Raw genomic sequence first — 14,420 nt, 5'->3', positions numbered from 1 at the left:
ATAGTAATACAGCAATTTGAAAAAGAACCAGATAGAAATTTGGTAAATGAACTATAATGAGCAAAATTAATAATTCAATGGATAGGTTTAACAACAGACTAAATACAGCTGACCCTTGAACAACACGTTTGAATTGTGCAGGGCCACTTCTATATGTGGATTTTTTTCAATATATATGTACAGTACTACGAATGTATTTTCTCTTCCGTATGACTTTCTTTATAATATCTGCTTTACTCCAGCTTACTTTATTATAAGAATACACAACGCATACACAACACGTGCTAATCAACTGTTTATGTTATCAGTAAGACTTCGAGTCAATAGTAGGCTATTAGGTAAGTTTGGAGATTCAAAGGTTATATGCAGATTTCAACTGTGCAGGAGGTCGGTGCCTATCACCCCTGAACTGTCAAGGATCAATTGCTGTCAAGGATCAATTGTACAGATGAAGATAGCATCAGTAAACTAGAAGATGTCAGAAAAAATTACCCAGAAAGAAACAAAATTAAATACACACACACACACACACACACACACACACACACACACACACACACACAGACACAGGTAAGAGACAAAGAGAACATTGTGAAGTCATACACACAGTTTATCAGAATCAGAGAAGAAATATGGCAAATGTGTAGGAGCACTATATACAGAGGCGCTCTGGGAAGAAACAATAAATAATATGTAAAAACATAATGGCTGAGAATTTTTCAAAACTGATGAAAAATATCAAACAGCAAACTTTAAAACTCAAAAAACAAAAATCCTAAACAAGATATGAATGTATGTGTGTACATGTGCATGCACACGTTATGTAAATTTTTTTACTACAACTTGAACCATAGAGTGAAACTTTAAAAAAATTTGAAAATAGCCAGAGGCAAATATTTAAATCCACTTCAGTGAAACAGCATTCTTACAGCTGACATCTCAACAGCAACATGGAAGCAAAAAGAAAATGGAATACCAATAAACTGGAAAAATATAACTGACAACCTAGAATTTTATATTCAACGAAAATATCCTCAAGAATGAAAGAGAAATAAAGATATCCTTAGGAAAAAAACAAAAACAAAAACAAAAACTAAGAGACATACTATGAGATACACACTAAAGGAAATTCAAAAAGGATTCTAAATGATTGAAAAATGACACCAAATGGAAGGTCAGAGATGCAAGAGAACCAATGGAAGTGATTCGTATGTAGGTGAATCTAAATGAACAGTAATAATCTATAGAGAAAATAAAAGATATAAGGGGAATTAAAGATCATGAACTTGAAGACGCCATACTAAAAATATGTTGTCTTCACCAAATTAATCTAGTGATTTAATAAAATACCAATCAAAACCCCAGTAAGACTTTTTTGTGGAACTTGAGAAGCTAATTCTGAAATTTACATAGAAAGCCACAAAAAGCCAAGACGCTCTTTTTTTTAATTTGTTATTTTTCAATTAGAGTTGACATTTAATATTATTTTATCTAGTTTCAAGTGTATAGCATAGTAATTGGACATTCATATAATTTACAAAGTGATCCCCCCTATTAGTCTAGTACCTACCTGGCACTATACTTAGCTTTTACATTATCATTGAATATATTACCTATGCTGTACTTCACATCCCCGTGACTATTCTGAAACTACCAATTTGTACTTCTTAATCCCTTCACCTTTTTCACCCAGCCCACCCAATTCCCCTCCCATTCGGCAGGCACCAGTTGTTCTCCATACGTACGAGACTTTTTCCATTTTGTTTGTTCATTTATTTTGTTCTCCAAATTTCACATATAAGTGAGATAACATGGTATAGTATTTGCCTTTCTCTGTCTGACTTATTTCACTTAGGATATTTTCAAGGCCCATCCATGTCATTGCAAATGGTAAGATTTCCTTTTTATGGCAGAGTAATATTCCATTATATATATATATATATATATATATATATATATATATATATATATATATATGTGTATCACATCTTCTTTATTCAGTCATCTATTGATAGGCACTTAGGTTGCTTCCATATCTTGGCTATTGTAAATAGCACTGCAGTGAACACAGGGGTGTATATATCTTTTCAAATTCATTTTGATAAATATCCATGAAAGACAACCTACTGAACGGGAAAAGATATTTGGCAATGACAAATCTGATAAGGGGTTAATATCCAAAATTTATAAAGAACACATACCACTCAACACTAAAAACACGAACGATCCAATTAAAAAATGGGCAGAAGACCTAAATAGGCATTTCTCCAAAGAGGATATACAGATGGTCCATACACATATGAAAAGATGTTCAACATCACTAATCGTCAGAGAAATGCAAATTAAAACCACAATAAGATATCCTCTCTCACCTGTAAGAATGGCTATCGTCAATAAATCAAAAAAACAAGTTGGCAAGGATGTGAAGAAAAGAGAACCCTCATACACTACTGATGGGACTGTGCACTGGTGCAGCCGCTATGGAAAAGTTTGAAGGTTCCTGAAAAAATTAAAAATAGAACTGCCTTATGAATTAGATACTCTTAAACAAGTAGGTCAAAGTGGAAAAACTTGCTTTACACACCTATTATAAAGCTGTGAGAATTAAGTAAGTGCAGGTTTGATGAACATATAGACAAACAAACAAATGAAATAGAAGAGCACAGAAATAAACACAAATATTTATGGACACTGGATTCATGACAAAAGTGACACTTAAAAATAGCAATGAAAGGAAATTCTTTTAATAAATAGTGCCAGTCAACAAACTATTCATATTGGAAAAAACTTGACCTCTATCTTACATAATGCACAAATGGCAATTTGAGGTGGACTGTGGACCTAAATATTAAAGAAAAAACAGATGAAAAGTTAAAAAGACAACATAAAAGAATATTTCCATGACAGTAAAGTTAAGGAACAATTTCTTAAGTGAGACACAAAAAACAACAGTCATAAAGAAATAGGTTGATATACATGAGTACATTAAAATGATAATTTTAAAACTTTTCACCAAATGTCACCAAAAAATTTATAAAAACACTTCTAGAAATCAATAAAGATTAAAAAACTCGGGAGAAATTGAACAGTATCTTCACACACACACACACACACACACACACACACACACACACAATCAACCCTCAAACTAAAGGAAAAGCAACAAAAATGAAAATATACTATAGCTACCTACACCAGGATGGACAAACATCACAGACATATGTCAACTAAAAAAGTCCTCAGCAACAGGAAGCATATTGTATACAGCAGCATCCCACCCCCTATTCACAGGAAATATATTCCAAGATCCCCATTCCTGAAACAGTGGATAGTACTGAATCCTATATATACTAAATTTTTTCCTATACATACATACTTATGATAAAGTTTAACTTATAAACAGGCATAGTAAGAGGTTAACAACAATAACTAATAATAAAATAGAATGATTATAACAATAAACTATAATGAAAGTCATGTGAACGTGGTCTCCCTCTCTTTCTCTCAAAATATCTTATTGTACTTACTAACCCTTCTTCTTGTGATTATGTGAAATGATACGATGCCTATGTGATGAGATGACGTGAAGTGGATACAAAAGGGATGAATCATATCCCAGGAAGGATAGAGCAGAACAGTGAGAGATTTCATCACGCTACTCAGAATGGGGCGCAATTTGAAATTTAGGAATTGTTTATTTCTGGAATTTTCCATTTAATATTTTCAAACCGTGATTGACTGCAGTAACTAAAATCACAGAAAGTGAAACCACAGATAAGGAGGACTACTGTAATTGTTTTCTATTTTTTTGTTTTTGGTTTGTTTTTTATTTTTAGGCAAGGCAACCCTTGGTTGGCCTCACAAATTGCAAGGACCTTGTCAGTTTACAATCCTTTATTTATTTATTTTTTTTTCAATTCTTTACGCCTACAGCGCCTGGTCTTTCAAGGTGGTCTCCCAAACAAGTAGTAACCAGGCCCGACCCTGCTTAGCTTCCTAGATCAGACGGAATCAGGCTTGTTCAGCATGGCTGTAGACAAATTCTGTTTATTTACTTACTTTATTTAATCTATTCTATGATTAGAGCTCAAAATAGGCAAAAACTAAAGTGTTTAGGAATACGTGTTTAGGTGGCAAAACTACAAAGAAAAGCAAGGAAATAAATGGTTACCATAAAAATCAGGGTAATGGTTAACTTTAGGGAAGAAGGTATGATAGGGAAAACCACAAAAGGGATTTCTGAGGATCCTGGTAGTGACTAGCCTTGGGTGGTTACACAGTGTTTACTTTATAAAAATATGTTTAGTTGTATATTTGTTTAGCTATATTTCCTGTATGTTTTACTTGTCACAGTTAAAAAATTTTTTTAATGTATCACAAATTCTACCAGAATAAGAATATTCCTCCATGCTTCCCTTCCTACAGTTAGCCTCAGTGGAGTCTAATAAAACAGAAAGTACTTCATTAGGACTGAGAAATCCTTCAGAGGAAAAAAAAAAAAGATGAAAATGCTCAACCTTATGCGGGTTGTTAGAGTCAGAAAGCTAATATAAGTGATAGCTTTTATAGGAAGCAATCATCAATAAGAAAATAGAATAAAAGATAAAGGCCACATCTCTCAGCAGTGATGACCTCCCCATGAGAGCATAACTCTTGCTAAGGACTTCCTTCATCCCTCTCCAGAAAAGAAGAGGAAACACAAAAAGCAGTGCCTGGTGCAGAGCCTCAACTCCAACTTCATGGATGTGAAATACTCAGGATGCTAAAAAATCACCACCATCTTTAGCCATGCACTAAAGGTAGTTTTGTGTTTTGCCTGCTCCACTGTACTCTGTCAGTCTACGTGAGGAAAAGCGAAGCTTACAGAAGAATGCTCCTTAGGAAGGAAGCAGCACTAAAAGCATCCTGAATCAAGACGAGTGAGGAACCACCCCAATAAACACAATTTGGATTAAAAAAAAAAAAAGTTAAAAGCCACGGAGTAAGAGGAAAACTTGAAATAAATAGGAAGCTTCATCTGACTTAAAATTTTAAAAAAGGAAGGAAAAAAGGAAGAAAGGGAGGGAGGGAGGAAGGGAGGAAGGGAGAGAGAGAAGCGAGGAGGGTGGGGGGGAGAGAGAGAGAGAGAGAAGGGAAAAAAAGATGCAACAGAAAACACACCACCATTAATAAATTTAAGATATTTATTGCCAACTGGTAGAGCAAGTAAGTCCATTTCATCTAGGAATAGACTAGAGCCATCTATCTAATAAAGCCCACTGGATCTTAAAGAGTCAATCCAACAGTAAGTATCTCTATCATGCCCATTCTGTCCTCTGCCCAGAATACTTTCCTGTTCAAAGTAGAAGTCAATGCAATGTCCTCTGGGTTAGTTTACATTTTTCCTCAGGAGAAGCAGGTTCTCCTTTATTCAGTAGTGCAAGTCTCACTTATGTTCTCTTTAGGGAGGTGGGGGAAATGGAAAACCTTTTATGGTCTAAAGCTTGGTACTCTCAGATCTAGAAGTCAATGTGCCTTCACTAGACGTCCTTTCGGACTCAGCCATCACAAGTGTTGCCTCAGACCACAGCCTCAGGGTCTCTGTGTTTGCTACAGACCTAATTTTAACCTATCATTCCTAAAATGCTTCTGCACTAACCCCTGTAAGCAATGAAGTCCTGAGATTTAATCTTTTGCACAATCTCACCCAGTCGCAACTGTTTCTTTAACTATACCTTTTGACTCAAGATCATAATTGAGCCATGCCTCATTTCAACCTTGTAAGCCCAACATATTTCTGCTTCATATACAAAAGAGTAGTAACAAAGACAGAAGCTCAAACAGTGAATATCTCCAAGCAATGTAATACTTACACTTAACCAATACTTAACACTTATCTACAAGCTATATCTCTGCCCCAGAAGACAGTAAATTACAAACAGAACATTCTTTTTTTGCCCTGGTTAATTTTAACTTACTACACTAACATATGCAATTACTATTACAAGGTCAATATATGTATGTACTAACATACTGACTTGCTACACAATCACACAACCTCCCCAAAGGCAAGGGCAACGACTGACACATATATTCTAAACTTCTTAGATTGCTAAATAAAAGTGTGAATCTATTATAGTACCAGTAGTAATGGGAAAAGAATGTCAAGGCAATCCACTCAGGTCTATGTGAAATCCACTGAAAAAAAATTTTTTTAATAAATAAAGAGCTCCACAAAAACTAACAACATATAATATTTCTGGCATACATTGTCAAATCTCAAGTATAGTCCATGGAACACTGGTAATAGCAATCATTTAAATGTTCAATGATATTAAATATTAATATTTATTGGAGTGGCAACTGCACTTTTTCTAGAATACTTCTATTAAATCATTTTGTTTTATTTCCTAATTAACAATAAATATCTTCTCAGAGCAAAATGATTCAAAATAATGCATAAAAGCCAGAAGAAAAAAACAAAATGACTTGAAAGATTACCACCATAAAACAATGCCAGTTAAACATTTTGGCAAACATCCTTCCAATTTTTTTCACATGTTCCTAATTTTAAGATAGAAATAATTCACACCATGATAGTTCATATATTCCATTTTTCACATGGATAAATATATATTTAAATCAATATATTATTAACCACCAGTAATTTACAAACCATCTTCTGCAAAGCCCTAGAACATCTAAGGAGGTGCCCTCAGGGGTCAGGACTAACTTATGCATTAGGCACCATAAGCACAATGCCTAGAACCCATGATACTGCTGTAAGCTTAATTTCTTTTAAAATCAGAAGGAAAAAAAAAAAGAAATCATCATAGTGAATATTTAATAATGAATCCAGTCTGGGTCCTAGGCATCTTTATACTAATACAGTTATAAACTATAATTTTTAATTATTTTAATGGTAAAAGGGGCCTACAAAAGCAAAATAGTACCTAGGACCCATGAAAATGCAGCCTAGGGAGAGGAGGGGCTGCAGTTAGACAGGAGAGGATGCTTTTCCTCCTACTTTGCCCACCCTCTTTTTATTCCCCTAAAACAAATTCCTAGAAATAAAATCACTGGGTCAAAAGTGTGTTTTGTAAACTTCTGAGCACAAATAGGCAATCTGCTCCACAGAAAATATGTACCAATTCTCTTTATACCAGGAGTATAAAGAGAATATGTACCAATTCTCTTTATACCAGGAGTATAAGGGTGGCCTGGTGACCTACAACCCTTCAAAAGTAAGTATTCTAATTATATCTTTCCTGGTTTTATAAGTAAAAACATATTATTTCATTGTTTTGATTTGTATTTCCTTGTTTAATGAAGCAGAAAAAAATTTCACCAATTTATTGGCCTTTTATATTTATTTTCCCATTATGAACTGCTTGGTCATCTCCTTTGCTCATCTATAAATTCATAATTTTATTAATACAAAAAAGAAAACCTTTGTCATAGATATTTCAAATAGTATTCTTTGCTTTTTGCCCTTTCACTGTTTGAACTGTTTGACATGTATAACTCTTCAAATCTACAGTTGTTTTTTCCTGTACAGTTCTTTTTTGAGGGGAGGAGTGAGTGGGGAAGGTATATACTTAGAAAACTCTTCCTCTATCCAAGATTACATCTTATTAAATGTTTTTCTCTGTTTCCTTATGTATCTGAAATTTATTTTAATGATATATGGTAAGGATCTATACTTTTTCCAAATTCTCAACAAATTATACCAACCCAATTTATTGAATAATCCTGTCTTTAAAAAAGTCACTTTCACTATTTCTTAGTTTTCTACTATGAGTCTATCAATATGCTGATTATGCATTTAAGTTAATACTGCAGCTTGAGTTCTGAAGATTCTTACAAAGCATAACTTTGTACTTTTGGGCTCCAAAACCTCCTGAAAAGCAAGCAGCCTCCAGCTGTGCTGATTGTACCGTTTGATAAATCATACTCTTTGAATCATTGTTAAACACTTCCTGTACCATAACTGTGTGATCAGAAAACAGCCTTTTTGTTCTACAGGCCTGGGCTGAAACTAGGATGTTGATAAATGCTTAGTCATGTATTACTCACTGTTCTCACATCACAGCCCCACTTGCTTGGCACTGAGTCAGCCAACCATTGGCAGTACAGTTGCCCCCAAACCAATCAGAAAATGAATGATTTAAGTTTATGGTCTGTTTCCTTCAGCAACTCATCTCCTTTTATCATCAGCTCCTTACAACTTCTGCCTTTATAAACCTTGCCTGTCTCTTTCACTTTGGGATATATCCTAGGCTCACACCAAGAGCTATGTTTCCTAGTTTCAAATCATTATCTGACTAAACTCTCTTTTACTTACTCAAAAAGTTTTCTCTGGACTTTTATTTACATTTTATTATATTTTTTATCTGTATAATTTGTTAATGATTAAGAAAGATTTTTAATTTTCCTCTAATATATTTGACCATTTTCCCTTAAGGTACTTTTTACATTATGTATTTTAATAACATAAAACAAATAATAATGAAAAATTTTCATTAATGATTTTATATCTCATAAATAAAAACTGATCATTCTTGCTTTATTTTGAGTCTCTTTGCTGCAGGTATGTTTCCTGGATATAATGTATAATTATAGTGGTTTGTGACCTAGTCTGAGAGATATTTCACATATTGTCAAACTGTTACATTTGGCCTTAAATTATTATATCTAAACTTTATATTTTTAATACTAGTATCTAAAGTTTACATCTTTAATACTTTAATGACCTCTTTTTTTGGCCTTTTTTTCCTATGTAAAATACTTTTTCTAAAATTTTTTGTCCTATGAATTAGAAATCTTCATCCTGTTTTCAAATCTACTCAGAGGTTATTATTATGACAGTACAAAATAGAATTAGATATGTATTTCTCCAATTTTCAGTGTTTTTATACCTCCCCCACTCCATTTTATATATATTTAATACTATACATTTTTCTTCAAGTACAATTTGTCCTAGTTGCTCCTCCAGTACGTTCCATCATTACAGTATGTTCTCAACATCTATTACATCTTTCTAACTTTTAATCTCCATGTCTTTTCCTCTTGCAATCTGAGAAAGCTTATCAAGATTCACTTGCAGATCATTTTTGAACAAGCATCAAGAAGGAATCACCCAATCAAGGCCAAAACAAGTTCCTATATCAGACTGAGATCAACTTAGACCACTGACAAGAGGTCACAAGGGAACCCCAAACACTTTACCCCTCTCCAACTATCACACCCGGAGGCTCAGCACCACTATCTGCCTTTAGTCTACCAGGACAAATCTCATTATGTCGGTTTTCCTATTTACATCAATCACCATAAGAAGCTACTACATAGGCCCTTGTCTCCAGCACTCTAATACCCATGAGGCTTCCTACATGTCCTGTTCTCTTATGATACAAATCTGGAATTCACAGTCTATCATTAACAAAAACTTCCATATCCTCGACCTCTTCTCTAAAAGTATCCTTCACTTTTAAGCTCTGCTTAAAACGCAGCTATGCCCTGATTTCACAGCTTCTACTAGAACCATCTCAAGTAGTGGTAACTTTTTTCTCACAACCTTCATATAACTAGAGATGGAATCAGTGCTCTTCCTCCAGATTGCTGCTTCTAAGCCGTTCTTTCTCCCTTCTTCCTAAAATCTTTCGGCTATGAATATTGTAAAATTAAATTACCCACTATCCTCAACTGTTACTAACATCTACCAACCCCCAGTTTGCTCCTTCTCAGGTTCTGCTCACTAACATTATCACTCTAACACCATTCTTGTTTTAATATTTGCTGATTTCAATATACAGGTGGGTAATTCTATTAATCCCTTGGGCTCTCGGTGGCTCAGCTCCTCTCTTCCAATGATCTTATCTTCCACGACGTCAACCACTCAATGCCATGGTTTCATGGACACCTTATCATCACCAATAATTATAACTTATAATCTCAACTTTATGCATTCCACTATTCCTCTAATAAACCTTTATATTCCAATACACCTTTAATCCCACCAAGACATCCAATCCACTGATGTCGCCCCTTTTCACTTCTCTTATCCCCTTAATGTCTTCTTTTTCCTAAGGCTTATGCAAATTAAATATCATGGTCTATCATTATAATTACTCCTTTGCATACAAGTTTGACTTCCTTGCCCCTCCCTTGCTTCACTGTACTTGGCCTAACCACAACTTATTAAATCCATTTCTCTTATGTATCTACACAGTTGAATGTGGCTAGACAAAAATACACAACCACACTAATTAATCTCATTTAAAATTCATGACAGTAAATCTCAAGTAGCCCTATAAAGCTGTCTAGCAAACACACTGTAATCCATTTACTCTCCCTCTCTATGACATAACTATTTCATACTTTCCATTTCTTGAAACTCTAACTGCTCTTCCTCATCCCATCTTTCAACTAATAAATCTACTTGCTTCATTGAAAAAAACGAACCACAGACTCCTACCACATCTATCCATCTACCAGCAAGTACATCAATTTACTCTTACCAGATACCCTACACTAGTGAGTGCTCCATTAAAGCCAAGCCCTCCATTTTTGCCCTAGATCCCATACGCTTTCACCCACTCAAGAACTACTCCAGCAATGTTCTCTCTGTCCTAGATTATCAATTTTCCCCTCTCTACTAAATTAGTCCTATTCACATACAAACCTCCTATAATTTATTCTTAGAAAAAAAATCTATCCTGACCACACTTTCTTTGTTCCTTTGTACTTGCTCTTCTCTCAGATATTCACACAGCCAACTTTCTACTCACCTCCTTCAAGTACTTGGTCTAATGTCATCTCTAAGAAGCATAGCCTGACAATATGAATTTAAAATTGCAAACTAACTTCTACACCACACCACCCCTGGCCCTGCTGATCTTCCAACTTGACCAATTTATTCTCCGTAGCACTTATCATCTTCTAATATTCTATATTAGTGATGTATTTATTATGTTAATAGTTTGTACTCCCCCATTAAAATGTAAACTCCATGAAAGGCAAGTCTTTACCTTATTCACTGAGATATTCCAAGTGCCTAAAATAGTCTGGCACATAGTGCTCAATAAATATTTGGTGAGTGAATGAAGTATGGGTCCACTCTTCATTGCTTCTCGTACCATTTTAAATTCCACCATAGCACTGTTTCATTACACTCCTTCCTCCGAATACTCCTTTTTTCATCTTAACTCTTGCTTTATCTCACTGTTGATTATTCATTTCTTGTTCCCTGAATTTGTCTTCCTCAGCTTTGCTGCCAGTCAAAGCACACACTGAATTACTTCCCTCTCCTAAGGAAATCTTTTACAAACATGATTTTTCTCGTGACTATAATTACATATTTATTAAGTATAGTTTTTTCATAAACATTATTCTAATTCTTCCATCTCTGTTTTTCAGCCTAGTATTTGCTCAAAAACAGATAAATTCTGTAGTAAATCCTGCTTAAGATATGATTAAAATTATACTCTCAGACTTAAAACTAAAGTGCTAGCTAACAGAGGTTATTATTCTTCTTTCGAGAACTTGAGGGAAATAGGGAAGGGAGTCAACCCTTGGGGCCATGGATATTTCCCACATGAAATTTTCATGTGTTTGTTAAAGATGAACATCTTTTATATGTAATTTTTTCTCTGGCTCAGCTTCTATCCCACACATGCATTGTGGCTATGTCCAGCTCTGTTTAGCACAGCTGCCTATTAAATTAGGATGAAACCTTGTTGCCTTATCATAAATCTGCATCAGAAAGAAGCCCAACAACTCAATGGTGCATATTCACCCTTAAACCCTCTATTGTAATTATTTTTGAACACTGGCAAAGGATGAGGTTCTAAGATCATAAGCTCTGGATCCAGACTTCCATGACTTTAAAACTCAGCTTCATCACTTCTTTAGATGTGTGACCTCAGTTTCCTTATCCACCTTAGATGTGTGACCTCAGTTTCCTTATCCATGGAGATAATAATGTACCTACATCTCATTAGATTTTTGAGCAGTAAGGGATTAATACCTTTTAAGTGCTTAGAAGTGCTTGATATATTAAAAGAGTTCAATAAATGTTAACTCTGCTTTCTCCTCTTCTTTGTCTTGTCTTCCACTTTTATCTATAAAATCGGGGGTGTTAGTAGGATTACGTCAGGATTTCTTCTACTTACAGAGACAATGAGGCACTTTCTCAAGGGGTTTATGAGTAAATGCTTCATTTAGTCCTTCAATTTATAATCCAACCTGTAATGAATCTATCAGAAACCCTTCTCTAATTTCTAATTCAGATATAAATTTTTCCATGTTCTTATATTTTTTGGTCCATCAACTGGTTTACAGAAGTAGGTACGCTTGTACCTACATAAGTGTTTCTTTCTTAAAGCTTTGTGGAATTATTTATTTAATTAAAAAATAGATTTCTCATTGGTGTATCATGTAATTAATTTCAGGGGAGCCAGAAATAATTTTTCTTGTTTTTTCAACATAGACATGAGCATATTTCAGAGTTTAAGAAATACTGATCTATAATATCATATTAAGGTAGTAAGAAGAAATTACTCACGATGCTCCTGAATTCATGATGCAGCTTTTTGCTCCACAAATACAATCTCTCCCATCATCATGGTTCATTCCAAGGTTATGACCCAACTCATGAGCAACAATGGATGCAAATGTCTCCACCGTGATTTGCCCAAACTGTTCAAACACAAGAAGGTATTAATTAGGTTTCTGAACAAAAAGGATATGTTTTGTTTCTGAGATTATTTTTTCAAAAAGGATACTTATCACTGCAATATACGATAAATCAAACATTCAACATCAGTTTTTACACATCTTGGTCTAATAAGTAACTGGTATGATTCAACATACTGATGATGAAAGTAGATCCTTTAAGCAACAGATCAAATACTTTCTCACTGACAGATTATTCAGAATGGTTTATAAGAAAACAAATTCATAGCTCTAATTTAATGGTCTTAAATGGAGTCTCTATTTTCTTATTCGTAAAAAGTGAGGAGCTAATAAATACATAATACATAAGAGAAAACTTAATCCAGTCTCTAGGGAAAGAACACATCTGCCACTTCTACCATGTCCCTCATTAATACCCAAAATATTATTTTAAGGGCTAGGGGAGGAAGCATAGAGTCAATAAATGCTTGACACTGCCCTAATCAGGATGTCCAAAGCTAAATATCAAGAATAAAAATGTACCACATTAATCCCTCCTGCATGACTCCTTGAACACACTGTTCCCACAAATGCCATTCCTGCAGTCCCACCAAAACCTTTCTTCCTAAGTGAAAAGAAAAGGTAAAAGTTATAAAAAGGAACACATTGCTCCTATTTCTTTAAGTAATCTTAAAATAGATTAGTAGAACCTATAAAAACTGGGAGAAAAACAGCAAAGTTAAATAACATTTTAAAGTCAGAACATAATTAAGCCTTCTCTATTTTTTATTGAGACTGAGATTAATATTACAAATTCATTTTTTAGACAAATGAAGGCATATTTTAGATACCAAACCAAATTTTTTCTACCTTCTTCATGCAAAACCTTCCTAAAATGCATTACATTTATCTATTCAAAAGTTCTAATAAGGCAAGACAGGTAACAAACTCAATGACCACATACACACAGAAAGCTACAGAGCAAGGAGCTCAGGAAACACAAGACTCACAATGGCCTCCATTTGCTTCCTCAATCAACCTGGACATACTGTATCTCAGGACCTATTCCCTCTGCCTAGAACTCTCTTCCCCAAGATATATCCCTAACTCATTCCCTCCACCTCCTTCATGTTTTTATTCAAAAATTATCTTCTCATTGAGACCTTCCTTTGCCATAGTACCTAAAATTTCTACTTTACTCTTCTAATATTTTTACCACTTACCATTATTTAACATATTTTACATACTTACTTATCTTATTTATGGTCAATCTCCTCCACCAAAATATGGATTCCATGACAGAGAGAATTTTTGTGTTATGTTCACTGCTGTATCCCAGTGCTAAGGTACACACTTAATAAATAGCTTTTAAATGAATGAACAAATCCTTCTCTGGGGCATCTGACAAGTCAGGAGAAGAAGACTCTAGATACTGACACATGGGATTGCCAAGGAAACCCTTTAGTCAGATCACCCTATAGTGAACTCCATAGTTCCAAAGCCCCATTCACGTACTAAATGCTTCCAAAAGGCTTCTCAATGTCCTATTCTTAACTAAACAAAAACCAGAGATCATCAGACATTTAGGTAATACCTCTAACACAACAGATGGAGACCAAAAAAAAGAGAAAACGACAGGTTGATAGGTGTGGTTGGCAAGCCATGGGCAATATGTTTGATGCCTGTTACTTTTGGTCGTTTGGGAACTAGATAGAGAGCATGCTCATTGGTATAAGGATACTTGCAGGTGCAATATTTAATAAAAATTA

General features: G+C 34.5%; 1 protein-coding gene and 1 pseudogene across 2 annotated transcripts in view; one reads left to right on the top strand and one right to left on the bottom strand.

The window, feature by feature from the left end:
- ADAM9 (ADAM metallopeptidase domain 9) overlaps positions 1–14,420 on the bottom strand; it is a 95,634-nt gene that overhangs the window by 51,285 nt on the left and 29,929 nt on the right. For both annotated transcript variants that reach the window (XM_016127383.2, XM_016127382.2), the window contains exons 10-11: positions 13,195–13,276; positions 12,542–12,675 (exon numbers count right to left, since the gene is read on the bottom strand). In XM_016127383.2, coding sequence (XP_015982869.1) covers positions 12,542–12,675; positions 13,195–13,276 — 216 coding nt within the window. The remainder of the gene's footprint in view (positions 1–12,541; positions 12,676–13,194; positions 13,277–14,420) is intronic.
- On the top strand, positions 2,481–4,898 carry LOC107501319 (annotated as a pseudogene).

Source organism: Rousettus aegyptiacus, unplaced genomic scaffold (genome assembly GCF_014176215.1).
Source record: "Rousettus aegyptiacus isolate mRouAeg1 unplaced genomic scaffold, mRouAeg1.p scaffold_m13_p_11, whole genome shotgun sequence".
Lineage (NCBI taxonomy): Eukaryota > Metazoa > Chordata > Mammalia > Chiroptera > Pteropodidae > Rousettus > Rousettus aegyptiacus.
Note: the sequence above shows the minus strand (reverse complement) of the source record. Positions and strands in the feature narration are given on the sequence as shown.